We start from the raw sequence: 27,505 nt of genomic DNA, 5'->3' as shown, positions 1-27,505 counted from the left end.
GGATCATTGTCCATGGGGTCACGGTCGGTTGGACACGACTTCGCAACTAACAGCAACAGCATTAATTAATGGAATGGTGATTCATCTGGCTTGTACTAGCCTCCACACCTCATGTGGTCTATGCGCCTTTTCTTATATGATCAATACAGCCCTTGGATTGTATCTGATGTCATCATTGCTTAGCACCTCACTTAAAACAAACATTCACAGTTCTCATATACTTCAAAAACTGCTCCTGGGATATGGGTTCAAGATGTCAAAAGTTTCCAGAGGTTTATGTACAGAAGCACTTTCTCAAGGCTTGAGGGGAGAATGTCTGTATGGGCAAGATGTGGCAGCTTTGCTTCCACATGAGCTCAAATGTTCAAAGTATTTGTTGTTGTTGTTGTTGTTGTTAGGTGTGAAGTCGTGTCCGACCCATCGCGACCTCATGGACAATGATCCTCCAGGCCTCCCTGTCCTCTACCATTCCCCGGAATCCAATTTAATTTGCACCAATTGCTTCAGTGTCTCCATCCAGCCACCTCATTCTCTGTCATCCCCTTCTTCTTTTGCCCTCAATCGCTCCCAGCATTAGGCTCTTCTCCAGGGAGTCCTTTCTTCTCATGAGGTGGCCAAAGTATTTGAGTTTCATCTTCAGGATCTGGCCTTCTAAGGAGCAGTCAGGGCTGATCTTCTCTAGGACTGACCGGTTTGTTCGCCTTGCAGTCCAAGGGACTCGCAAGAGTCTTCTCCAGCACCAGAGTTCAAAAGCCTCAATTCTTTGATGCTCGGCATTCCTTATGGTCCAACTTTCGCAGCCATACATTGCAACTGGGAAGACCATAGCCTTGACTAGATGCACTTTTGTTGGCAGGGAGATGTCTCTGCTTTTTAGGATGCTGTCTAGATTTGCCATAGCTTTCTTCCCCAGGAGCAAGTGTCTTTTAATTTCTTTGCTGCAGTCCCCATCTGCAGTGATCTTGGAGCCCAGGGAAAAAAAATCTGTCACTACCTCCATTTTTTCCCCATCTATTTGCCAGGAATTGAGAGGGCCAGATGCCATGATCTTCGTTTTCTTGATGTTGAGTTTCAAGCCAACTTTTGGTGTAGAGCCAGTTTGGTGTAGTGGTTAGGAGTGCCGACTTCTAATCTGGCATGCCAGGTTCGATTCTGCGCTCCCCCACATGCAACCAGCTGGGTGACCTTGGGCTCGCCACGGCACTGATAAAACAGCTCTGACCGGGCAGTGATATCAGCGCTCTCTCAGCCCCAGCCACCCCACAGGGTGTCTGTTGTGGGGAGAGGAATGGGAAGGCGACTGTAAGCCGCTTTGAGCCTCCTTCGGGTAGGGAAAAGCAGCATATAAGAACCAACTCTTCTTCTTCTTCTTCTTTTGCACTCTCCTCCTTCACCTGCATCAACAGGCTCTTTAGTTCCTCTTCACTTTCTGCCATTAGAGTGGTATCATCTGCATATCTGAGGTTTTTGATATTTCTCCCTGCAATCTTGATCCCAATTTGTGACTCATCTAACCCTGCTTTTCGCATGATGTGCTCCGCATACAAGTTAAATAGGCAAGGTGACAGTATACAGCCTTGCCGAACTCCTTTCTCAATTTTGAACCAATCAGTGATTCTATGCCCCGTTCTCACTGTTGCTTCTTGACCTGCATAAAGGTTTCTCAAGAGACAGATAAGATGCTCTGGTTCAAAGTATAGCTCAAAGTACAGCTGCTATTATCTAGAGATCACAAGGTCTATACCAGGGGTGACCAGACTGGGACTCTCCAGATGTCCATGTGGAGAGTCTCAGTCTGGCCACCCCCAGTCTATGCAATGTTTGGAAGTAATATTAGAATCAGAAAGCAAGCCATAATCTGCCCATTAAGTAGAAGAAGAAGAGTTGGTTCTTATAGGCCGCATTTCTCTACCAGGAGGAATCTCAAAGTGGCTTCCAATTGCCTTCCCTTCCTCTTCCCACAACAGACACCTTGTGAGGGAGGGATGGCTGAGAGAGCCCTGAGATTACTGAAGAAAAATTGGCTCTTATATGCCGCTTTTGCCTAACCGAAGGAGTCTCAAAGGGGCTTACAGTTGCCTTCCCTTTCCTCTCCCCACAACAGACACTCTGTGAGGTAGGTGAGGCTGAGAGAGCCCTGATATTCCTGCTCGGTCAGAACAGTTTTATCAGGGCCGTGGCGAGCCCAAGGTCACCCAGCTGGCTGCATGTGGGGGAGTACAGAATCAAACTGGGCTTGCCAGATTAGAAGTCCGCACTCCTAACCACTACAACAAGCTGGCTCTCCACTACACCTGCAAGTCACCCCATGTAAATTTTATTGAGGTACGAATGTATATTACTCAACATCCTGTCTCTTGTTTGGCATTTCTAAAGATTTGAAGGACACTACTTACTGATCTCCACTGCTTTAGTTTGTTGTGCTTACTTCCCTAACATAACATTTATGGGTTTATTCTAGTACCATTCAGCCCAGGGGTAGTCAACCTGTGGTCCTCCAGATCTTCATGGACTACAATTCCCATGCAAATGCTGGCAGGGGCTCATGGGAATTGTAGTCCATGAACATCTGGAGGACCACAGGTTGACTACCCCTGATCTAAAGGGCAAAGTAAAGCACTCAGTCCTGACCTGGGTGTAAACTGCACAGAGCTTTTATTCCAATCCCAGGTCGATTCAGTCCCTGCCCTCTACACAGAATGCGATTTCCATTTGGATTTGGGGCGATTTAAAATTTCCTTCTGCAGCAAGGAGGATTGATCCGGAGTGACCCTACCTTTATTGTGCGATATCTCAGAGTGCTGTTAATCCTCAGTATCCAGATTGGGAAAGAAAGCTCCGTGGTAGAGAACCTCTGATAGGCTACACCTGGTCATGTGACACGCTTGCCTTAAAGGAGAAGCCCCTAATTTCTCTCAACTTCTGTCGGTCCTGGATTTTTCCTCCCTCCTCTGCCTTTTTCGATCCTCTCCCCCTCCCCTCCAAGAAAAGAAAGAGGCTCTCTGCCTGGCTCCTCTCTCCCCCCCTTGAAGAAAAGAAAGAAAGAGGCTTGCCCCCCCCCACCTTCTGAGCCTCCCTAACCACGTGCAGAAGACTTTCCTGTTTCAATGGGGAGGAGGGGGAAGAGGAGGACTCAAGTTCAAAGCGATCTGAATTCAACAGTTCAGACAATGGAATAAACAAAGTAAGTGCAGACTCTGCCCTGGATAGCTGAGGCTGGCCAGTCTTGTCAGATCCTGAAAGTTGAGCAAGGGGTGCTCTGCCTATTATTTGGATGGGATACCAACAAGGGATACCAACAAGGTTTTCAAGGCAAGAGAAATTCAGAGGTAGTTTGGGTCAGCCTCAGCTATCCAGGTCAGGGCTGAGTATTTTACTTTGCTCTTTAAATCACCTGGGATGAATGGGGCCAGAGTAAATCCATAAATGTTAGGGAAGAAAACCCCTTCTTAATGTCCCTTGCCTTGGAAACCCTACGTTGTTGCAGTAAGTCAGCTGTGACTTGAAAAAGAAAAAAGAACTAGAAAGCCTGTATTTTCCATCCAATGGGGTGTATGTAAAGAAGGATCCTGCTAAAAAGCCAGGCAAGCTCATTATACTGGAGCTGTTAAGTAATGGTGCTGTAAATCTCAAGCATTTCAACACGCAATTAGTTCCATGGGAAAAACCAAAGCATTGTGTGCCTAAAATTTAGCAACTTTGGGGGAAAAGGGAGGAGACTGAAGAAAGGGTTAAAAGCTTCCTCTTAAGTATCACCTCCCCAATCTTTTGTAAGTGTTATGGTTTTGTCAGTTCTTTATGCCAATAAGTATATTCTGATTCGCCCCAATCGCCAAGGAGTTAAGCGTATGAAACTACAGCGAATCCTCATCAGAGATCACACAAAGTCAGGAAACCCTAATCACAGATTTTATTTTTTAATGCAGGAAATCCTAATCAAAGAGCTTCTACATCATGCCTAGCTCTGGCCCTTAGAGCCTTTAGACAATGCTTAGGAGCCATGCAGAACTAGCGTCAATTTTCTAAAAAGAATAACTGATCCAGAGGACTATGGAAAAGAAAATCAGAGTCCACTCTAGTAAAAAAAAAGCAACAGTGTGTAGAAACTCTAGCAATTTTTGCTGAACTTCTCAGATCAATGAGACTGTCCATAAAAAATGTCACACCTGAAACCCTTGCTAACCTCAGCCTTTAACCTTATTTGCTTTTCTAGCATAAATGCACTTAAAAACCAGGATGCTGTTCCCATTGGCTGCAGAGGAAAGGACACGCAGTAATGGGTTTAAACTACAAGTATAACGATATAGGCTAGATATCAGGAATTTTTTTTTCACAGTCAGAGTAGTTCATCAGTGGAATAGGCTGCCTAAGGAGGTGGTGAGCTCCCCCTCACTGGCAGTCTTCAAGCAAAGGCTGGATACACACTTTTCTTGGATGCTTTAGGATGCTTAGGGCTGCTCCTGCGTTGAGCAGGGGGTTGGACTAGATGGCCTTCATGGCCCCTTCCAACTCTATGATTCTGTGATTCTATGATTCTATGATTCTTAAAAACACACACCCCTTACAAACCTTACATAGAGGCAGGAATTCCTGATCCTGAGGCAATCTATGGAAAGAATTCTTACAGTGCAGCTACAAAGATGTGCACGTGTTCAGGGATCCTAACTCTATGCAGAGAGCTGAGCTGGGTAGATGGGTCAGTGAAGGAGCCTCGGAAATAGAAGAAAGCAAAGAGACTCAGAAAATAACCATGACATGGAGATAGCAGAGATGGCAGATGAAGTAGAAAGCTGAAGTCCAACTAGAAATCATATGAGAAGAAATATTCAAGGAAATATACTGATTTCTGCTGGTCATTATGCACCAACTTAATGTGCTAAAGCATGTTTCAGGCAGTCACCCATTTCACTATCCCCCATTTCCCCTTCTAGGTGTGTGATGGACCTGAAGAATGACCATGGACAGAAAGGGACAGTTGGCTGGGAAAAGTACAGGGGAAACTGCAGCCGGACAGCGTTGACTCTGTTTTACAAATGTAAAAGAAACAGTGACACAATATCTTAACAAATTGTTCATTTTGGGGGGACCCTAACGATTTTGGTTGTTCCGGCTATAGAAGGTTGCTTTAAAAAAAAAATTAACCACATTTAGGATGCCTTTGGCCGAATCTGACAGAGACTTCATCCCATCCCCTGTGTCTACTCTGCCTTTTCATGGCAACTACACAAATGATGTTTTTCTTCAAAAAGGACTAACCTGGCAGACAAAGCAAATGTGCACTCAGAATTCTGCGCTTGGTGCTCACAGGGTCTTTAAAGCTGAACCTCCAAGTTTGCAGGGCCCAATTTACACACGGAAGGGACATCCGGACTCCTCCAGTGCTGTTTTCCTCACATTCAACTGCATTGGGTAGCCACAAGATGCTCGAACAAGGTAGATTTACAAATACCCTTCATCGTTGTCCTTGCTTGAAATGGCCATTGGGTAGACTATGGGTAGGTTGCTAGGAGCACCAGCAGCACACATGATTTGCTCCTGAGGCCGTTATTCCCCCTGTAGTTATTCCACGTGGGCACTAATCCGTACATGCATGTACATCACTGAATGTACGCAACACTTTTGATGACTAGTGGTTGAATGTGTGAACTGACGACACTGAAAAGCATTGTGTTTCAAATGATGTGAAACAACATGGAAGCACTGAGTGTGATGTCCAACCTGCAGTGCAAGTCATGGGGTGAGCCTGTAGGTCTAAGTGAAATGAACACGACTGCATTAACTCACCCTGAAATGAATCCTCTACCAATGAGACATAGGCATGGTAAACAGAAATTCATTTTTTAAAATATCCCCAGTTCTCCATCATGTCCTCTCATTCGAGTAGGGACAGCCCCTCTATTAGGTACACCTAGGCCAGGGATGGCCAAACTGTGGCTCTCCATGAACCAATTCTTATGAGCCCCTATCATCATGTGCTAGCAGGGGCTCATGGGAATTGTAGTTCATTAACCTCTGGAGAGCCACAGTTTGGCCATTGTTTAGGGTGCTACTCTATGCCAGAGATCCACTGATGCCAAGATAGTCCTTCTGGGGCACTGTGGGATCACCTGCAGCCCATGGTGGCCCTAGGCAAGAACTTATCTGAGCAATGAGCATCCAGGGCCTTCCCCTCTTGCTAAGTCTGGCACAATGTGCAGCAAGTTGTAGACCCAGGATCCACTTTACCAGGTCCGTGCACTTGGAGCCTTCCCTATTCCCCATGTTTGGGATTGGTGGCAGGGGCAAGCCTGAGTGGAAGTGGCATGGGGTCCCCAAAACTCCTCTGGTCAGCACTGTATTCAGGAGTCACATCTTACCCCAGACTCGCTACATCTGTCGTCCCCCCCAACCTCTGCCCCTCATTTGTGTTCTCTCATTTTCATCCACATCATCCTACAGCCTCTTAGAAGAACAACAGACCCCTGCTCACATACACCACTGATCCTTGGACACACTCTTGTATCAACTGGAGAGGAGGAAACCAACCATTCTTCATGCCAACTTTAAAGGCAATTTCACTAAAGCGACAGATTAGCTACTCTGAGTGTAGGGATGGGGTGGAGGGGAGAGAAAGAAAATGAAGGGTGTCATGAAAAGCAAATCAGCAAGTCAATAAATAAAGGCACAGACAGAGAGGGGATTGGTAGAAACAAAAGAGAATGGTAATTAGTCAATGGGAAAATTAACACAATGGTGGCAGGAGGGGGACATGAAAAGCTGGCCCTTCCAATCCAGTTATTTGGATGATGCTGTATACTTGGCAGCCTAAGGACCCAAATGGCAAATTTCTGGGTGCTCCCCACAGCCACAAACCCACAGCCTTCAAAAGAAGGGCAGCAGGGTAGAAAAAGGAAAGCTCCTCCCAGCATTCTAGAACCCTGAGGAACCCCTGAGGAGTGTCCCCCCGTTGGCTGCCCCCAAACTGGGCTGCAGTCCATAAGCCCGTCTTCATGGCCCCTGGCCAGCCACGCCCACGAGCCTTGTTTGTCGCTCCGCCTCAGCCCACCACAAAGAACGTTCAGTAATGCCCCACCTTTCACCCTGCACCGTTACCTGCTCCCAAACGGCCAGCCGGCCCAGCATGCCAAGGGTTCCAAGTGCCCACGTCCAAGGGAATCAAATGCCTTTGGGCCAAGGGGCCATACCTGGTGGCCTGCCTAAAGCAGCAAGCCACAGCTAAGAGAAACCACGGTGTCTCTCCTCTCTCTTTTGCCCCCTCACTTTTCAGATTTAGAGAATTGGAGTGCAAGAATTTGGCAAGTGGACTTGGGGAGAGAAAATGGCAGCTCCGTGTCCCATAGTGTCCCATCATAATCTAAGAGAATGGAAGATTGGGAGAGAGTGGCAAAGCAATCTAGAGAGGAGAGACATTTTTGTTTTAAGTTCTCTTCAGTTACTTGCTGCTCTTCCAGGGCAGGACACAAACCAAGCCAATCAGAAAATTATGCCAAGCTGCAGAGGTTTTAGAAGCCACATTTATAGTCCCCTGAGAGAGAGACCCACGCAGGCACGCGTACACATGCACCCTCATTAAGGGGGAAGACCAACATAGCATTTCAAGGGAAGTAGAAATGAACTGACAGCATGGTCCGTGTCTTCCAAAAACACACATGTCTATGTTCTGCAGCAAATTTGAGGGGGGATGACATCAGCAGCAGGTTTTCATCCTGGCCCAACAGGAACCAGGGAAACAGTGGCCGTGGTAGACACCTATTGGCTAGTATCCATCACATTGCAAACCCACATTCCTGACAGACTAATTATGAAAACATTTACATTTTGTTTAAGGTCATGGAGGAACGATACTATAAATAAAGTCGATTATATGGTCAACAGACCCTTAAGGTACAACACAGCAATTATTAGACTTTGATTAATGGAAGAAGATTAAAAGAAAAGGAAGGAAATGAGCCAGATGGGGAAAGGCTGTGTACTTCCTTGACATGGGAAGCATCTTGCTCTTGCGGCATTCAAATTTCCATAAGCGTGTCTCTTCACATATTTTGGAATACAAGGACATGCTGCAATCACTCTAAATATGCACCTGCCCTGAGATGCTGAGCTGTCTTCGCCTGAAGATTTTATAGCCCATTCTTATCCCCTTTTGAACGGCTGAAGGTCTGAAGAAGCTCCAAACTGAAATTAATGGAGCAATCAAGGGAAACGGGGCTAGAGAAGAGAGAGCATTGCAATCTTTTTCCCTTTTAAAAATGGCCATGATCCATTCGGGCACCGGCAGGGCGCGGCTGATCCTCACAGGGCCAGCTGCAGTGGGACTCTGAGAGCTTTCCCACGCCGGGACAGATGCACACACTCCCCAGGCAAATGAACTGGTGGGCACTGCTGCAGCGGCTGATGACACCCCCGAAACTTCCCCCCGTGTTTCTGATTGGCTGGTAAGCTCCCTGTTGGATTCACTCAGGTCTAGTCATGCTGTTTAGGAGGGTGGTTAGAGAAACAACGAAAGTGTCACTGGCAGGCAGGGCTGTCGCCCGGATCACAGATGCTGCGCTTCAGCCAGCGGGCAGGCGGGCATTAGCGCGTGGGACTCCATGCTGACTTCCCGGTTACCTTCTTGGTGCACTGTCTAACGGTATTGATTAACTCCGAAATGACCATGTCCACACATTTCAGGCAAGGCTCTTTAATCTTCTTCACCTGCTTTTTCACAATGGTCTCAAAGGCCATGTCAGGCGTGAACAGACCGGTTCTAAACACCCAGGACGAGGGGGAGGGGGGAATGAGACAAAGCGGGAGGGAGGTGGAGGGGTTGGGGTGGGGCAAGGAGAATGTCATAGCATTACATATAAAAATTCAGAGCACTGTAGATAACCAGCCTGGTTCTGCTGAGTGGAACTTAGGAATTCGGATGCGCTGGGGCGGGGGGGCGGGGGGGAATCCTACATCCGCAAGAACTCTCTGAAGTCTACACAGTCTGCTTTCCGATACAGACTGAACTGTTACAATAGCTTTTGGGCACCTTGCATCTCTTTCCCCACGCTCTCCTTTGAGCATCTAGACTATTCAATGCGATGCAGACATCAACGAGATATTATGAGGAAGAAGCAGGGAGCAACCCAGAGCAGCGGGTCTCTTGCATCACCTGTTCAGGCCTCCAGATCTCCATTTTGTCCTTGAACCTGGAAATTGCAGCCGGTGCAAAATGCGGCTGCTAGGATCCTCACCGGAACACCTTGTAGGGTGCAATTCCAGCCTGTGCTGAGGCAGCTGCATGGTTGCCATTTGCAGCCCGGATCAAGTTCAAGATCTTGGTATTGACCCTTAAGGCCCTTTGTGGTATGGGACCCACATACCTGAGGGACCGCCTATCACCTTGTGCTCCCTGCAGGGCTCTACGCTCTGGGGGTATAAATTTGTTGGTGGTTCCTGGCCCACGAGAGATTTGCCTGGCCTTGACCTGGTGGAATGAGCTGAGGGCCCCTCAAGAGCTTTCGCGGTTCTGCGGGGCCTGTAAGATGGTGTTTGGTTGAGGCCAGGTCACAGAAGACACTGAACATCCACTTGCATCAGGATCACTGACATATCTGAATGTTTTGGCCTCCTGAGGCGCTGGGGACAGCAGGGCAGGGGGTGGGATGGGGCTTTTACTGTGTTGTCACTGGAGCTTGGTCTCCTTGGTCTCATATGCAATTGGGGTTTTTAACATTTTTATTGTAACCCACTGCAAGATGCTGTGCAATAGCGGCGGGTAATGAATCCAAAATAACAAAAATAATTAAATAATTTCTCTAGCCATGACCCCCATTGTGGTGGGAATTGGCATGGGGAAGGGGAGCCTGACATCTCATGGGAATACGGGGCCCTTACAGTCCAAAGTCCCTGCAGGTACAGCTGTAGCACCAAAGCTCTGTCCCTACCTGATCCTTTATGATTCGGGTCTTGCGCAGGATGAATCAAATCCTTTCCCCTCTTCCCTTCTTGATTTAAGGGAATTGTCAGCAAGCACAAGAAATCATACCGGTGGCCAAAGGGGCACAAAATAGATCAGTCGCAGGGTGCTACTAGGAGATCTGCTTTCAAACATTGCTTTGTACTTATGGGAAATTTAAGACAGTGAGGCTCCCCCCGCAATTGGAATTATTCTGCCCAGATTGGTGTCCTAATCACATGCTGGTCAAAACTGCATCTCCTAGGCTGAGCACCACATAAAAGCCACACTGCCACCCACCAGGCCCTTGAGAAAGCCCCCATTTTGCAATCCAAATGAAGCCCCCCCCCATGCCTAGATGCAGCACCCGCTGAGACCTCGCTGACATTCATGAGGCCATCAGTGATTGACCGGGTACAAGCCAGCCTTCCCTCCTCCGTGGTCTCTGGAGACGGCTCACCCGCAGATCCCTTTCCTGAGCAGCATTCAGGTTACATTTCAATTGCCACTCGTATGAGGAGGGGTATTCCCGTGAGCCAGTCTTGAATAAAAGTTTGCGTGAAAGTATTAGAATTCATATTCTGACGGGATTCATTTCATAAGTTTATTTTGCTCTAATCCTGTCATGCTTGATCATGGGTTGGATGCTCATCATGTGGTGCATCTTGGAAAAAAGTCAATTTTGTCATTTAATATTCTCAGCAATTTATCTCGGTTACATATGTCTAAAATCAGGGTGCTCATGAAGCTCCTGGTTGGCCACCCTCCCTACTGCCAGACGGCTCTACCAGCCTGACCAGCATGTCTGACACCAAGCGGAACAGAAGCGTTTCGGACTGGATCACCCCTGTGGCCCTTGTGAGACCGAGCCCCGGTTCAAAGTTAGAAAAGGAATGGAAAACAGCAGCAGGCATGGGAGTCGGCATCTTATGTCCCACATTGATTCATTGTTGTTGTTGCTTTCAGATTATACCACATTGTTCCCCACAGAAAACACAAGCTTTACCTCTCCTCAGGGGACAGCAGAATCAAACAGGGATCCTGCTTGTCTACCATACCTCTGAAGTCTTCCGGGTCCCACTAGCTTAGAGAGCCTCAGAGCCATGAAGATGGGACTCTGCCTCTACTGCAGTGATACGTGCCTGATGCCGTGGATGTTCTTGATGGCGTAGCTGATCTCTCGACGGAGCTCCTTCTCATCAAATTCCATCTGCATCAAAAGGGATCAAAATCAGCAGAGCACCATTGACAGGATTGCACAATGAAATCACAGTAAGCCCAAAAAACAAGTCCTTCACACAGCATAATATCCATTAATGGCATTCACTGCCACAGGATCTAGTGATGGTCACCAGTTTAGATTGGGGTTCAACAGATTTGCAGAGGGTAGGTCTATCAACTCAGATTGCAGATTGAACCTCTCTGTTTACTAGCAGTTCACTTCTGAACACCAGGGGCCGTTCCGCATTCGTCCAAAATAGCACAATGGTTAGTAATTGAAATCGCTACAGTTTTGCCGTTGTGCACAACGTCGTTGACAATCTGCAACACTCCTGAAACTGATCCGCAAAAAGCGCTTCATAGTAGCGCTTTCAGGGAAATCCCAAAAAGTGGATTCACCCTCCGGAAAGCGCTACACTCCTGCAACCAATCTGCAACACTAGTGGGAAAGTTCTGTGCGTTACCATTGTTGCGGTTTCTGCAAAGTCCCGCCTCCTAGCTCTCTCCTATTATCTTCCGGCGAAGCGATCGCCATTTTTTTTTCTCCAAGCGAGCGGAGATCAACACACTGGCAAGCCTTCGTTTACCCAGTGAGGCTTCCCCGGCTGCAGTCCCTCTGTTTAAAGTCACCAAGCACAAGCAACACAGAGGCCCGTTTGCTGGTTTATTTTCCCTTTATTTTTCACACTTTCGGCCGAAAATCGCGCCCGTGAGGGGGGGGGATTTTTTTTTTTTCACTCAGGGGGAGCGTGGCAACAATGAAACGGCAGCTCAAACACCACCTGCTAGCTGGATGGGTCTCTCCGTTGCAACGAATCAATGCATATTCGTTGCAACGTGTGTGTGTGTGTGTGTGTGTGTTTTAAAACCTTCCTTAAAGGGAAAGGGGCTGTTTGGGAGCATGATAACGGCTGCCCATTGGCTGCTTGACGGCCAGGGGCAGGACACAGCTCGGCAATAGCGCTTCCTGGCTAGCGATTTTTGCAGAGACCGGAACCCTGTGGGAAACGATAGAAACGCAACTGGATTCCACTACAAAGGCAGATATGCATAACGATGATTTCCACTATTTAAAATGGCGATTTTTCGTTCCGCAAACAATTTGCAACATTGATCCTGGTGCGGAATGGCCCCAGGTGTTGGAAGGGAGCAGCTGAGAAGGGTCTTCACAGACTGGGGTGGTCACTGTGTGAAACAGGAAGCTGGACTAGACAGACCTTTGGTCTCATCTAGCAGGGCCCTTCTGATAGTCTTACATTAAGGGTTTTTTGAGAGTGAGCAGCTTAAACACTGTAATGTTCTATACACAGAAGGAATACAGGGATGATAATATTAAAGAAAAAGGGCAAGGAAGGAACAAAATGGGATTAGTTGAGAGGCCATGATTGTCCTGAGAAGGTGAAAGGTGACAGAGGAGATGTTTTACCTTCACCAGCTCAAAGGGGAATCGTTCATGGAAGATGCGGTTGATCCTTGCGCCTCCGGACAGTTCGTAGGTATCAATCTGATCCCCAGAGCCTTCAATGCGTTTCTCGAAGTCCACAGCAAACTGTTGAACCATCCTACACAGAAGAAGGATCAACACCATGAAGGGAGGTAGACCTGCCAGGCAGTATTTTGGCTCGTTTAAATATGAACACAGAAACGGACTCACTGTGCTTCATACCGGAATATGAGTTTAGTAGCAAAAAAAGCCCATTTTATCTCAAAATACAATGGGTGTTAGCCCCCAGGCCCCACCCTGGTCTGGCCAGCTGAGGCCTGGAGAGGTCTCAGAGGGCATTTTGGGGGTGGGGAGGAGGAAGTGCTGGTGGGGACTCTGCTCCTCCCTCTGCCGCCCCGAAAAGGCTTGCCAAGGTGTCGGTGGGCATTTCTGGGGCATCAGTGGCAAGCACTGTGGGGGACTCCACTCCTCTCCTCTCTCTGCCGCCCCGAAAAGGCTTGCCAAGGTGTCGGTGGGCATTTTTGGGGCATCAGTGGCAAGCACTGTGGGGGACTCCACTCCTCTCCTCTCTCTGCTGGCCTGAAAGGCTTGCCGAGGCCTCAGCGGGCCTTTCTGGGGCGGTGGCGGGAAGCACCACTGGTGAGGACACCATTCCTCGCCCTGCCACCCTGGGCAGCCCCCCTGCAACTGGCAAGGCTGCAGCCAGAAGTGCTCAGGGCAGCAGGAGCATTGGTGGGGACTGGCTTCCCCTCTCCCCCCCCCCCACCCCGCAGTGCCACTGTGGCCTGGCAAAGCTGCAGCAGGGGTTGCTCAGGGAAGGGGGGCTCCCCACGCAGCTCACAGTCCCAGGCCCCACACCCTACCCCCAGTCATCAGCTGGATTATACTTGCAGGCAGCCTTGTCTAAAAGTCCTCCAGATTTCTATTTCCTCCTTGGAGGAAGCTTGATCATTCCATTATCTTTAGGTAGACCCATTTGCATTTGAATGAAGGTGAACAATTGAACGGACTTCCCTCTCCCTGCCTGGTCTGCCCAGAGAAGAGGGGAAAAACTCCCACTATCAAAATACTCATTTCAGACCTCCACAGAGAAACATTTCCCCAGGAAGTGGCTCCTTGACTCAGTTTGACCTGGGAAGTGGGTGGAAAGAGAGAGGAGCAAACTCAGGGGAGCAAGAAAGAAACTGTCTCTGGTATGGAATCTATCAGGGCAGTCAGATCTCTTAAAGAGATCTGGAGCAGGCAGCTATTGGTCATTCAAGTCACTTGGAGACCTGAAGGAAGTTTCAAGGTAACAGAACCTTTGTAGAGATCTGTAACTTTCTAAGCTAAGGAGTGTGTCCTATATTTTTACATGTATTATGGCATGTACTGTACAATGAGAGGGACAGAGAATTTGTATTTTTATTCAGTTATTTTCGATCCTTTGCTCAATCTGGTACTGTGTTAAAAGTATGCTTGTAATTTTCTTTTCAATAAATACTTTATAACTTTGGATGCTGACAGTGGTTCTCGGTACTACATAGGCCTCTACCACCTCAGAAACACCATGATAAAAGGGGAGCTCCAGGAAGGGGGTAAGTCTAGTAATTGGCAAACAGATATTTTTCCAGAGACACAACAGGCAGTAAATTGCCCTTTGGTGGCTAAACACTGGGCAATGGGAGACACAGAGGAAAGGTCTCAGAAGTGAAAAGCTGGGAGCCCTCACCTAAAGGTCACTGGTGGTAGTGGTTAGGCTAGAGAAAGAGGGAGGGGATGAAAGCTTCTCCAGGAGTTGGGAGGGTGGAAAGCAGGCCACCAAGAGCCACACCCACTAGCCATTCCTTGTTTACCTCAAGTTGTCAGGTGAAGGTATATGAATAACCTAGCTCTGATTGCTGGTCTTGATTTTTAAAACAACTTTGAGAGCTGAAAAGCAATAAAAGCAATAAATAGACCACAGAAGAAGTCACTCACTGAAGCAAAGCTTTGGTCTTGCGGGCAGGGTCATCAGGGCGGAAATTCTTATACTCGTCCACTTCTTTTTCAATGGAAAGGAGCTGGCTTTGGAGTTTGTTCCGCAGGCCTGGCAGCGTGTCTCGAATGTGATTGGTCAATTGCTGCGCAGTAAGGTGAAAATGTTAATACGTGTTTTAAAAAAACATCCTGTTCAATGCAGTGGATCAAACTTTGCTCAAAGGAGTCTCCCTTGAGCCAATGAAGCTTTCCTTCTCCTTAAGTGGGTTTTCTGTTAGAGTATCCTTTCTCAATTTTTTCACCATTGAGAAATCCCTGAAACATTCTTCAGGCTTTCAGAAACCCCAGAAGAGGCACAATTATGTAGAACATGGTTGGGAAGCAGAGCTGTGGACACGCCCACCGGGGGCCCCTCCTCTTCCCAGCCCTTTTAGATCCATCATGGGACATTTTGGGAAGGGGGAGAGCAGGCCAACATGACCATATATGGTCCTATCACTCAATAAATGTTTAACAAATTTATAAAAACCCTTCAAGAGCCATCGAGGAACCCCAGGGTTTCAAGAAACCCTGGTTTAGAAAGCTTGTGTTAGAGGAATAGAACTTTAGTGTGTGGGGGGGAGACTTCTTAGACTGCAGGAGCCTGTCAAACTTTGCTCAGTGGGATGGTAGCTAAGAGTTTTATCCACCCTATAGTGACTGTTTTGCCTTTTGGAACTGTCCATAGAGTTTCATGCTAGCAAAGTTATGTTCAAAATCCTAGAAGCTAAGCTCCAGCAATACGTGGACCCAGAACTTTCAGAAGGACAGGCAGGATTTTGAAGAGGCAGAGGAACTAGAGATCAAATTGCCAACATATGCTGGATCATGGAGAAAGTTAGGGAGTTCCAGAAAAAACATCTTGTTGTTGTTATGTGCGAAGTCGTGTCCGACCCATCGCGACCCCATGGACAAAGATCCTCCAGGCCTTCCTGTCCTCTACCATTCCCCGGAGTCCATTTAAGTTTGCACCTACTGCTTCAGTGACTCCATTTAGCCACCTCATTCTCTGTCGTCCCCTTCTTCTTTTGCCCTCGATCGCTCCCAGCATTAGGCTCTTCTCCAGGGAGTCCTTCCTTCTCATGAGGTGGCCAAAATATTTGAGTTTCATCTTCAGTATCTGGCCTTCTAAAGAGCAGTCAGGGCTGATCTCCTCTAGGACTGACCGGTTTGTTCGCCTTGCAGTCCAAGGGACTCGCAAGAGTCTTCTCCAGCACCAGAGTTCAAAAGCCTCAATTCTTTGACGCTCGGCCTTCCTTATGGTCCAACTTTCGCAGCCATACATTGCAACTGGGAAGACCATAGCCTTGACTAAACGCACTTTTGTTGGCAGGGTGATGTCTCTGCTTTTTAGGATGCTGTCTAGATTTGCCATAGCTTTCCTCCCCAGGAGCAAGCGTCTTTTAATTTCTTTGCTGCAGTCCCCATCTGCAGTGATCTTGGAGCCCAGGAAAATAAAATCTGTCACTATCTCCATTTCTTCCCCTTCTATTTGCCAGGAATTGAGAGGGCCGGATGCCATGATCTTTGTTTTCTTGATGTTGAGTTTCAAGCCAACTTTCGCACTCTCCTCCTTCACCCGCATCAACAGGCTCTTTAGTTCCTCTTCACTTTCTGCCATTAGAGTGGTATCATCTGCATATCTGAGGTTGTTGATATTTCTCCCTGCAATCTTGATCCCAATTTGTGACTCCTCTAATCCCGCATTTCTCATGATGTGCTCTGCATACAAGTTAAATAGGCAAGGCGACAGTATACAGCCTTGCCGAACTCCTTTCTCAATTTTGAACCAGTTAGTGATTCCATGTTCAGTTCTCACTGTTGCTTCCTGACCTGCATATAAATTTCGCAAGAGACAAATAAGATGCTCTGGTATTCCCATCTCTTTAAGAACTTGCCACAATTTGTTGTGCTCCACACAATCAAAGGCTTTAGCATAGTCAATGAAGCAGAAGTAGACGTTCTTCTGGTACTCCCTAGCTTTCTCCATGATCCAGCGTATGTTGGCAATTTGATCTCTAGTTCCTCTGCCTCTTCGAAATCCTGCCTGTACTTCTGGAAGTTCTCGGTCCACATATTGCTGGAGCCTAGCTTGTAGGATTTTGAGCATAACTTTGCTAGCATGAGAAATTAGTGCAATGGTGCGGTAGTTTGAACATTCTTTGGCATTGCCCTTCTTTGGGATTGGAATGTAAACTGACCTTTTCCAATCCTGTGGCCATTGTTGAGTTTTCCAAATTTGCTGGCATATTGAGTGTAGCACTTTTACTGCATCGTCCTTTAAGATTTTGAATAGTTCAACTGGAATGCTGTCACCACCACTAGCTTTATTGTTGCTCAGACTTCCTAAGGCCCATTTGACTTCACATTCCAGGATGTCTGGCTCCAGGTCAGTAACTACCCCATTGTGGTCATCAGGGATGTTAAGCTCGCTCTTGTATAGCTCTTCTGTATAATTTTGCCACCTTTGTTTAATCTCTTCTGCTTCTGTGAGGTCCCTACCATTTTGGTCCCTTATCATACCCATCTTTGCATGAAACGTTCTCTTCATATCTCCAATTTTCTTGAAAAGATCTCTGGTACTCCCTATTCTATTGTTTTCTTCTATTTGTTTGCACTGTTCATTTAAGAAGGCATTCTTATCTCTTCTAGCTTTTCTCTGGAATTCTGCATTCAATTGGGTGTATCTTTCTCTTTCTCCCTTGCCTTTCACTTCCCTTCTCTCCTTAGCTATTTGTAAAGCTTCCTCAGACAGCCATTTTGATTTCTTGCATTTCTTTTTCTTTGGGATGGTTTTAGTTGCTACCTCTTGTACAATGTTGCGAACCTCCGTCCATAGTTCTTCAGGCACTCTGTCTATCAGATCTAATTCCTTAAATCTATTTGTCACCTCTACTGTGTATTCGTTGGGGATATGATTTAGTTCATACCTGAGTGGCCTAGTGCTTTTCCCTACTTTCTTCAATTTAAGCCTAAATTTTGCAACAAGAAGCTCATGATCTGACCCACAATCAGCTCCTGGTCTTGTTTTTATTGACTGGATAGAACTTTTCCATCTTTGGCTGCAGAGCACATAGTCAATCTGATTTCTGTGTTGACCGTCTGGTGATGTCCATGTGTAGAGTCGTCTCTTGGGTTGTTGGAAAAGAGTGTTTGCTATGACCATTGTATTCTCTTGACAAAATTCTACCAGCCTGTGCCCTGCTTCATTTTGTACTCCAAGGCCAAACTTGCCAGTTATCCCGGTTATCTTTTGGCTTCCTACTTTAGCATTCCAATCCCCCATGATGATAAGCACATCATTTTTGGGCGTTGCTTCTAGAAGGTGCTGTAGGGCTTCATAGAACTGATCAACTTCATCCTCTTCAGCAGCAGTGGTTGGGGCGTAGACCTGGATCACTGTGATGTTGAATGGTTTGCCTTGGATTCGAACTGAGATCATTCTGTCATTTTGGGGATTGTATCCCAAGACTGCTTTTCCTACTCTCTTATTGATTATGAAGGCTACTCCATTTCTTCTGCGAGATTCTTGTCCACAGTAGTATACCTGATGGTCATCTGAATTAAATTCACCCATTCCTGTCCATTTTAGTTCACTGATTCCTAAAATGTCGATGTTCAGTTCTCATTTCTTGTTTAACCACGTCCAGCTTGCCTTGATTCATGGATCTGACGTTCCAGGTTCCTATGGAATAAAAATCTTTACAGCATCGGACTGTCTTTTCGCCACCAGTTACTTCCACAACTGAGCGTCCTTTCGGCTTTAGCCCAGCCGCTTCATTCATTCTGGCGCTACTCGTACTAGCCGTCTGCTCATCCCCAGTAGCATATTGGACACCTTCCGACCTGAGGGGCTCATCTTCCAGCGTCATATCGTTATGCCTATTGGAACTGTCCATAGAGTTTTCATGGCAAAGATACTGGAGTGGTTTGCCATTTCCTTCTCCAGTGGATCACCTTTTGTCAGAGCTCTCAGCTATGACCTGTCCGTCTTGGGTGGCCCTGCACGGTATAGCTCATAGCTTCACTGAACTACGCAAGCCCCCTTGCCACAACAAGGCAGCGATCCTTGAAGGGGGGAAAAAAAAAAAAAAAAACATCTACTTCTGCTTTATTGACTATGCTAAAGCCTTTGATTGTGTGGAGCACAACAAATTGTGGCAAGTTCTTAAAGAGATGGGAATACCAGAGCATCTTATTTGTCTCTTGAGAAACCTATATGCAGGTCAAGAAGCAACAGTGAGAACTGAACGTGGAATCACTGATTGGTTCAAAATTGAGAAAGGAGTTCGGCAAGGCTGCATGCTGTCACCCTGCCTATTTAACTTGTATGCAGAGCACATCATGAGGAAGGCGGGGTTAGAGGAGTCACAAATTGGGATCAAGGTTGCAGGGAGAAATATCAACACCTCAGATATGCAGATGATACCACTTTAACGGCAGAAAGTGAAGAGGAACTAAAGAGCCTGTTGATGCGGGTGAAGGAGGAGAGTGCAAAAGTTGGCTTGAAACTCAACATCAAGAAAACAAAGATCATGGCATCCGGCCCTCTCAATTCCTGGCAAATAGATGGGGAAGAAACTGTGGCTAGTTCCCAGTTGTAATGTATGGCTGTGAAAGTTGGACCATAAGGAAGGCCGAGTGTCAAAGAATTGAGGCTTTTGGTGATGGAGAAGACTCTTGCGAGTCCCTTGGACTGCAAGGCGAACAAACCGGTCAGTCCTAGAGGAGATCAGCCCTGACTGCTCTTTAGAAAGTCAAATCCTGAAGATGAAACTCAAATACTTTGGCCACCTCATGAGAAGGAAGGACTCCCTGAAGAACAGCCTAATGCTGGGAGCGATTGAGGGCAAAAGAAGAAGGGGACGACAGAGAATGAGGGGACTGGATGGAGTTCCTGAAGCAGTCGGTGCAAACTTAAATGGACTCCAGGGAATGGTAGAGGTTAGGAAGGCCTGGAGGATCATAGGGTTGGACACAACTTCGTACCTAAGAACAACACAGTGACTGTAGGGAATTATTTGGCTTAGCATGATGGCAGAAAACCACCAGGGGCAGCTCTGTCCATCACTAATTGGCTGGTATTTACCAGCACTGGGGATGAGGAAATGGGACAAAATGAATTCTTATAAACATTCTGGCAAGGAGAAATTTGTCAAAAAGATCTTGCCACTGTGGTGCATTCCCTGGTGACATTTAGTTAAGACTATTGCAATGAGGTCAGTTTGGAGCTACCTTTGAAGTCTGGCCCAAAGTTAGTTGGTACAGAATGAATAGGACAGAACTACTAAGAGGAATGGATCATCATGTGGCTGGGCCCGACCCCCTAACACAAGAGGTGTGTTGCTTGCCAGGGGCGAAAATTAAAGACGACTGCCCAAACTCCTCAAATCTACGGATCGCTACCCATTTGTGATGGTCCACATGGGAACGAATGACATGTCCGTGAATACAATCGCTCCTATTAAAACAGTATCAAGATCTAGGGAGGAAGCTCAAGCAAATGGGGGCATAAGTGGTATTCTCTTCAATCTTGCCTGTCAAGGGAAGAGGAATGTGTCGGGAGAGGAAGATAATGGAGGTGAATCACTGGCTGCGTAGTTGGTGTCGGCAGGAGGGATTTAGTTTCTGGGACCATGGGATAGGCTTTCTTGAAGAAGGCCTACTAGCACCTGATGGACTGCACTTATCGAAATTGGGGAAGAATGTGTTTGGCAGGAACCTGGGGAGATTCATCAGGAGAGCTTTAAACTGAAGCCACAAGGGGAAGGAGACGTTCAACATACGGAGTGTAAGGAAGGAGATAGATCGGGGGCAGCCCAACCGCCAAGGTCAGCTCATAGGGAACCAAAAGTAAAAGGATTCAGATGCCTTTATACTAATGCCCAAAGCATGGGCAATAAGAAGGAAGAGCTGGAACTTCTCATGCTGATGGAAATGTATGATCTAGTAGGCATCAAAGAAACTTGGTGGAATGATTCTCATGACTGGAATGTAATGGTGGATGGATATGAACTGTTCAGAAAAAACAGAATAGATCGAAGAGGTGGAGGAGTGGCACTGTATGTGAGGAAAGGGCTTACCTGTCAGGAAATTCTAGTGAAGGAGAGCATATCTACAGTGGAAAGCATCTGGGTGAAAATAAGCGAGGGAAAAAACAAACAGTGTGGTGGTTGGTGTCTGCTACCAACCCCCTGACCAATGAGAGGATGTGGATGCTGCACTTTGTGAGCAGCTTGAGAAAATATCCAAGCGGCAGGACCTTGTCATCATGGGTGACTTCAATTTCCCAGATGTGTGCTGGGAAACAAACTCTGCGAAGCGTCCTCAGTCATGCAGGTTTCTGACCTGCCAGGCTGACAATTTCATTTATCAAATGGTAGATGAACCCACAAGAGGTTCATCCATACTGGACTTAATACTGACCAACAGGCAAGAGTTGGTGGATGAGGTGAAGGAGGTGGGGACCCTAGGGGGAAGTGACCATGTCCTCATAGAATTCCTTTTGAGATGGGGAGCCAAGGAAGCTTGTAGCCAGACGCGGATGTTGGATTTTCGTAGGGCAAACTTTAATAAACTCAGAGACATGATGAGTGTCATACCATGGACTGGAAGAGAGCAAACGTTATTCCGATCTTCAAAAAAGGGAGGAAGGATGACCCGGGAAACTACAGACCAGTGAGTCTGACCTCTGTTGTGGGGACGATAATGGAGCAGATATTAAAGGGAGCGATCTGCAAACATCTGGAGGACAATTTGGTGATCCAAGGAAGTCAGCATGGATTTGTCTCCAACAGGTCCTGCCAGACCAACCTGGTTTCCTTTTTTGACCAAGTAACAGGTTTGCTGGATCGTGGAAATTCGGTTGATGTAATTTACTTGGATTTTAGTAAAGCTTTTGACAAGGTTCCCCATGATGTTCTGATGGATAAGTTGAAGGATTGCAATCTGGATTTTCAGATAGTTAAGTGGATAGGGAATTGGTTAGAGAACCGCACTCAAAGAGTTGTTGTCAATGGTGTTTCATCAGACTGGAGGGAGGTGAGTAGCGGGGTACCTCAGGGCTTGGTGCTCGGTCCGGTACTTTTTAACATATTTATTAATGATCTAGATAGATGAAGAGGTGGAGGGACTACTCATCAAGTTTGCAGATGACACCAAATTGGGGGGACTGGCAAATACTCCAGAAGATAGAGACAGAGTTCAACAAGATCTGAACACATTTGAAAAATGGGCAAATGTGAACAAGATGCAATTTAATAAAGATAAGTGTAAAGTTCTGCTTTAGGAGAAGACTCTTGCAAGTTCCTTGGACTGCAAGGCGAACAAACCGGTCAGTCCTAGAGGAGATCAACCCTGCCTACTCCTTAGAAGGCCAGATCCTGAAGATGAAACTCAAATACTTTGGCCACCTCATGAGAAGGAAGAACTCCCTGGAGAAGAGCCTAATGCTGGGAGCGATCGAGGGCAAAAGAAGAAGGGGACGACAGAGAATGAGGTGGCTGGATGGAGTCACTGAAGCAGTCGGTGTGAACCTAAATGGACTCCAGGGAATGGTAGAGGACAGGAAGGCCTGGAGGATCATTGTCCATGGGGTCGCGATGGGTCGGACACGACTTCGCACATAACAACAACAAAGTTCTGCATCTAGGTCAAAAAAATGAAAAACATGCCTACTGGATGGGGGATATGCTTCTAGGTAACACTGTGTGTCAACGAGACCTTGGGTACTTGTGGATTGTAAACTAAACATGAGCAAGCAGTGTGATGCAGCGGTAAAAAAGGCAAATGCCATTTTGGGCTGTATCAACAGGGGCATCACATCAAAATCACATCATAGTCCCATTGTATACGGCACTGGTCAGACCACACCTGGAGTACTGTGTGCAGTTCTGGAGGCCTCACTTCAAGAAGGACGCAGATAAAATTGAAAGGGTACAGAGGAGAGCGACAAGGATGATCTGGGGTCAAGGGACCAAGCCCTATGAAGATAGGTTGAGGGACTTGGGAATGTTCAGCCTGGAGAAAAGGAGGTTGAGAGGGGACATGATAGCCCTCTTTAAGTATTTGAAAGGTTGTCACTTGGAGGAGGGCAGGATGCTGTTTCTGTTGGCTGCAGAGGAGAGGACACGCAGTAATGGGTTTAAACTACAAGTTTCTGTTGGCTGCAGAGGAGAGGACACGCAGTAATGGGTTTAAACTACAAGTACAACGATATAGGCTAGATATCAGGAAAACAGGAAAACAATTTTCACAGTCAGAGTAGTTCAGCAGTGGAATAGGCTGCCTAAGGAGGTGGTGAGCTCCCCCTCACTGGCAGTCTTCAAGCAAAGGTTGGATACACACTTTTCCTGGATGCTTTAGGATGCTTAGGCCTGATCCTGCGTTGAGCAGGGGGTTGTACTAGATGGCCTGTATGGCCCCTTCCAACTCTATGATTCTGTGATTCTGTGAATCCTGACTACAGTCAAAATATTTTAGATTCTATGATTCTATGACTGCCCCTCATGAACAAACAGGGTTTTTGGGGTTACACATGAATTGAGCCTATGTTTTCTCAATACTTTTCTTCTATTTGTGATACTCCTCATGGAAATCCCAGCCAAGTCAATTCTCTGCCAAGCTGTCAGTACCTGGTTCAATGTTTTCTGCAGGAAGGGGGTGCCCATGCGATCTGCCATGTGCCGATATGCTGGATGAGACAGAAAGAACTTCCTCTCTGCAGCCAGGGCAGCTGAAATGTCCTTCTTCCCATCGATATCCTTCTGACTTCTATTGACCACACCGATGTAACCTAGGTAAAAAAGCGCCAAAGAATCAGGTGGCTAAGGTATATCAATTAGACAGGGATGCTAACAACGGATGGAGCATTTGAAATGTATTCTCAAAGAAAACGAAGGGAATCTTGAAAGTTAAATCCTTCATTTAGGTGACTGCCAGGAAATGGAACTGGAAACCCTCTGAGTGCTGAATGGAAACAACATAATTCTGTTGAAAAAAACAAAATCAGCTTCCCGCCTCCCCTTCGCCCCCCCCCCAAAAAATAATAATAATGAGGACTACAAGTTCCACAAGGACAAACTAGGAAAAATTGGGAAAATGATCCAGCACTCTGACACTTCAGAAGGCAAGAGGATGATTTGTCTCGAATCCCCAGATCTCAGAATTTTCCATCCACAGATTATATATCTAATTCCGAGTCTTGTCTGCTGCAGGTAGATCAAAAAACCCACACAATGAGGAAAAGAACAGATGGGCAGGACTTTTTCTACAAACTTGGAGAAGCCCCCAGGGTTGCAGAAAAAGCTATATTGTGAGATTACAGGAAACACATGAGCTGGGAGGATGACAAAAACCAATGTAATAATAATAATTACACTTTATTCCTGTAGCCCACCCTTCCCAGGTAACAACAATTAACCTTCAAATAAAATATTCCAATAAATAAATAAACATAAACATGTATTTAAGTAGATCTAACCAGGTTTTAAAATTAAATAAATTTATAGCCATCTCTCCTTATGATTAAAAGCCTTCTGAGGTCGCTAGTAGGGCAGGTTTCTTCAGGGGGCTCCTAATAAACTTTCAGACTGAAAGAAATGGAAACCCCCTCTCTGCTGCAAGTTCTCATAGCTTGCAAAGTTATAGTTGGAAAAAACTGGCAAGGGAATTGTTGGCAGAAATCGCATAATATAAGGCTGTCCATCACGGAAAAGGAACTGGACGTTTCCTTGTTATAAACACACCCAGCTGAATGCCCCAACCCTCACTGCTGGAGCAAAGGGTCTAGGGGTGGATAAGAGCCCTCTTGGTGGGAAAGCCTGCAGGCAGATAGGGAAAGAACGCTAGAGGCAGGAGAGGGGACATATTTATTTATTTATTTATTTATCATACTTCTATACCGCCCTCCCCGGAGGCTCAGGGGGTTTACATTATAACAGAAAACAATACATAAAACAAATACATACGGCTACGGGGGCAGGAAGGGAGACCTAATGGTGATCACGCCCTGCCCAGGACCCGCCAAAACTTGGGACCAGTCCTGCTTATGGTAGCCCTGCAGTCATTTTGTTGTCTCCAAGGCCCTCACTTCCAAGAACCCCCGTTTTTGTCATGGTTTTGTTCTGCCTTTTTCTGCCCATGTGTACCCCTCAACATGGGCCTAGAAAAAATAAATGGAGGCTGAATTAAGGTGCTATCAAAAGGCAGTAAACCACATTAAGGCGGAAAGGAATGCAGAGTAGTTCCTCGCTCAATTGTGCAAATAAGAGGGATTCCATCAAGGGCCATCCCCCCCCCCCTCAGAGCCTCTTTCCAGATAATCTGATCCTAACAAACAAGCCGGATTGTCACAATAAGCCCCTTTGCAGCCATGACAAGTCCCCTGACATATCCAACTTCCAAATCTCCCCAAGGGAGCCCTTCAGACACTCTCTGCAAAGGGAGAAAATTCCCCTATGCTGTAAAGACAGCATTTCTTTTCAGGTTGGCTCATCCTCCAAGGATCGCATTTTTATGAATTTAATTGTTTAATTGTTAATCATTGTAATTTATTACTCGTATATGCCCACTGTTCCCCACCCTGAGCCAACCAAGAAGGATGGCGTATAAAAATATGATGATGTGGCAGCACGCCACCCTCATCTCTCCCCACCTGCATGATTTTAAAAGTGGTCTGAGAGGCTCTGTGTCCCAAGCCTTGTTCACTCGTTTGTTCATTTGTTCATTCCCCTTACTGGTCTTGTAAGGAGAGGCAGTTTATAAACCTAATCAAATGTAATAATAATAATTCTGATGCCAGCATCCCATCCCCTCTTCAATCACGGAAAATCAGCCTCAGTTTTGGGTAGCCCATTTGTGACACACCCCGTGACCCGAGTCTCATGGTTAGCGTCCTGCTTTTCTGCTTCACTGACTTGTCTTCCCATCTCGTTCCCTGCCTGGTCTGTTTCAGCTCCCAGTGCCACTTCTTCCCCACTGAGGACAACCCCCCTTCTCTCCAAGGTCAGGCTCCTTTCTCCTCCCCCCCCCCTTTTTTTTTTAAGTTTAAGTGGAACAGGCTTCCTCGGGAGGTGGTGGGTTCTCCTTGTTTGGAAAGTTTTAAACAGAGGCTAGATAGCCATCTGACGGAGAGGGTGATTCTGTGAAGGCAAAGGGGTGGCAGGTGACAGTAGATGAGCAATTTGGATGTGAGTGTCCTGCATAGAGCAGGGGGTTGGACTAGATGACCCAGGAGGTCCCTTCCAAGTCTATGATTCTATGCTTCTCTGAGATCAGGGCCCTCCAGGACCTGGTCTCTTTGGCCACCGAAGCGGCCATTAAACCCCAAGGCGGCCAGTGCCATGGTGCTGGCCACCTCGGTCTTGAACGGCCGCTTTGGCAGCCGAAGCACACAACCCTCTGCAGGGCCTACAAGACAGATCTGTTCCGTCAGGCCCATGGTGGAGGCCAGAAAATTAACACCGAGAAAATGGTGGCCTCCCTCCTGCCCACAGAATCAGCAGTGCACCAGCCACGAAACCCCAATCACCCGACAGAGATGGAGCTCCATTTGTAAGTTCTTAATGGAGACAGTGTAATAATATATTTTATTTATTTTATTGATTCATTTATTATATTTGTATACTGTCCTACCCGAAGGCTCAGGGTGGTTCACATGAAAAAGAACAGAAACAGTACAGATAACTTAGATTAACAATAATGAATGAAGTGAAACAACAAGCAACATGGAACCGTAGAAAAATTGAACACTGCAGTAACTCCTACTGATAGCCCAGTGAAATTAATTTAATATTAATTAATGTGTTAATTTAAGAAGTTTAATGGTTAATCAATGTAATTTATTACTTGTATATGCCCACTGTTCCCCACCCTGAGCCAACCAAGAAGGATGGGCTATAAGAATATGATGATGTCAATGATGATGATGTTGATGTGGCAGGATGCCACCCTCATCTCTCACCTCCTGCGTGTTTTTAAAAGTGGTCTGAGAGGCTCTGTTTCCCATCCCGTACCCCCCCACACACACACACGCACCAGTGCCAGCCCCATCCCCTTGCAGAAATTCTTCCCCTCGTGGAAGGCAGGAGGTGACCAGCCTACAGCCCAAATCAAGGCCTGCTTCCCACCAAGCTGTCCCCAATCAGCTGTTACTGCAGCAGCCAATTTGAGGGGAAAGTTTTTGGGGCAGAGATCCTGGTAGACCTGAGAAAGTCCTTCCCTCCTGGTCAGCGAGGTTATGCAGAAGACTCGGTTTTGTCCATGTTTCTTCGAACTGTTCATTAAAAAACCCAGCACTGAATGTGGTCGCTCCTGTGCTTGACCTTTGGAGCCCGTTTTGAGTTTCTGGAATATTTCTGCGCAAGTCAAGTGATTTTACCTTGAGCCTTGGGAGAATGATCCTGAGAATGGAGCAGGTCAGCATTACTACAAGGAAGTCTAGAGAGACACGAGGGGCCGTAAGGCCTCACATGACAGGGGGGGACAGAAGAACGCTGCCTGGGGGGAGAAGAAGGGGGCCCCTACCTCTACGTAGCGGGAGCAGCTTGTTCTCTAGAACATCCCGAGCATCGGTTCCTTCGTCCATTAGATCCAGTTTGGTGATAACTCCAATCGTACGCTGGCCTGTTGGGGCAAAAGCAGACATGGCATACCTTGAACCAAGGAGCGTTATGAGGCAGTCCCTTGGGTAGCTTCGTTCCACTAATTAGCTTCATCTCTTTTTTTTTGTTTGTTTGTTATATATAAAGGGTTTATTACAGAAAAATAGAAGAAAGAAATACCAGCTAGCAAAGCAATTATTGTTACATAAGAGAAAAAGAGAGCCTCTTGTGGCTCAGAGTGGTAAGGCAGCAGAAATGCTGTCTGAAGCTGTCTGCCCATGAGGCTGGGAGTTCAATCCCAGCAGCCGGCTC

At 46.7% G+C, this 27,505-nt stretch overlaps 1 protein-coding gene across 16 annotated transcripts in view; it reads right to left on the bottom strand.

The window, feature by feature from the left end:
* DNM1 (dynamin 1) overlaps positions 1 to 27,505 on the bottom strand; it is a 200,286-nt gene that overhangs the window by 104,492 nt on the left and 68,289 nt on the right. For 13 of the 16 annotated variants that reach the window (XR_013226072.1, XR_013226075.1, XR_013226073.1 and 10 more), the window contains exons 5-10: positions 27,117 to 27,215; positions 23,225 to 23,385; positions 14,553 to 14,695; positions 12,576 to 12,711; positions 11,071 to 11,138; positions 8,611 to 8,749 (exon numbers count right to left, since the gene is read on the bottom strand). Coding sequence is in view for 9 of the 16 variants with exons in the window: in XM_077307109.1 (XP_077163224.1) it covers positions 8,611 to 8,749; positions 11,071 to 11,138; positions 12,576 to 12,711; positions 14,553 to 14,695; positions 23,225 to 23,385; positions 27,117 to 27,215 (746 nt within the window). In the remaining 7 variants the exon portion in view is untranslated. The remainder of the gene's footprint in view (positions 1 to 8,610; positions 8,750 to 11,070; positions 11,139 to 12,575; positions 12,712 to 14,552; positions 14,696 to 23,224; positions 23,386 to 27,116; positions 27,216 to 27,505) is intronic. The other 3 variants (XM_077307111.1, XM_077307103.1, XM_077307106.1) reach the window with 1 other exon arrangement.

The sequence above is a fragment of the Paroedura picta genome, chromosome 12 (genome assembly GCF_049243985.1).
Source record: "Paroedura picta isolate Pp20150507F chromosome 12, Ppicta_v3.0, whole genome shotgun sequence".
In the NCBI taxonomy this organism is placed as follows: Eukaryota; Metazoa; Chordata; class Lepidosauria; order Squamata; family Gekkonidae; genus Paroedura; species Paroedura picta.
The sequence above is the reverse complement of the archived record's forward strand: the minus strand, read 5'-3'. Positions and strand labels throughout refer to the sequence as shown.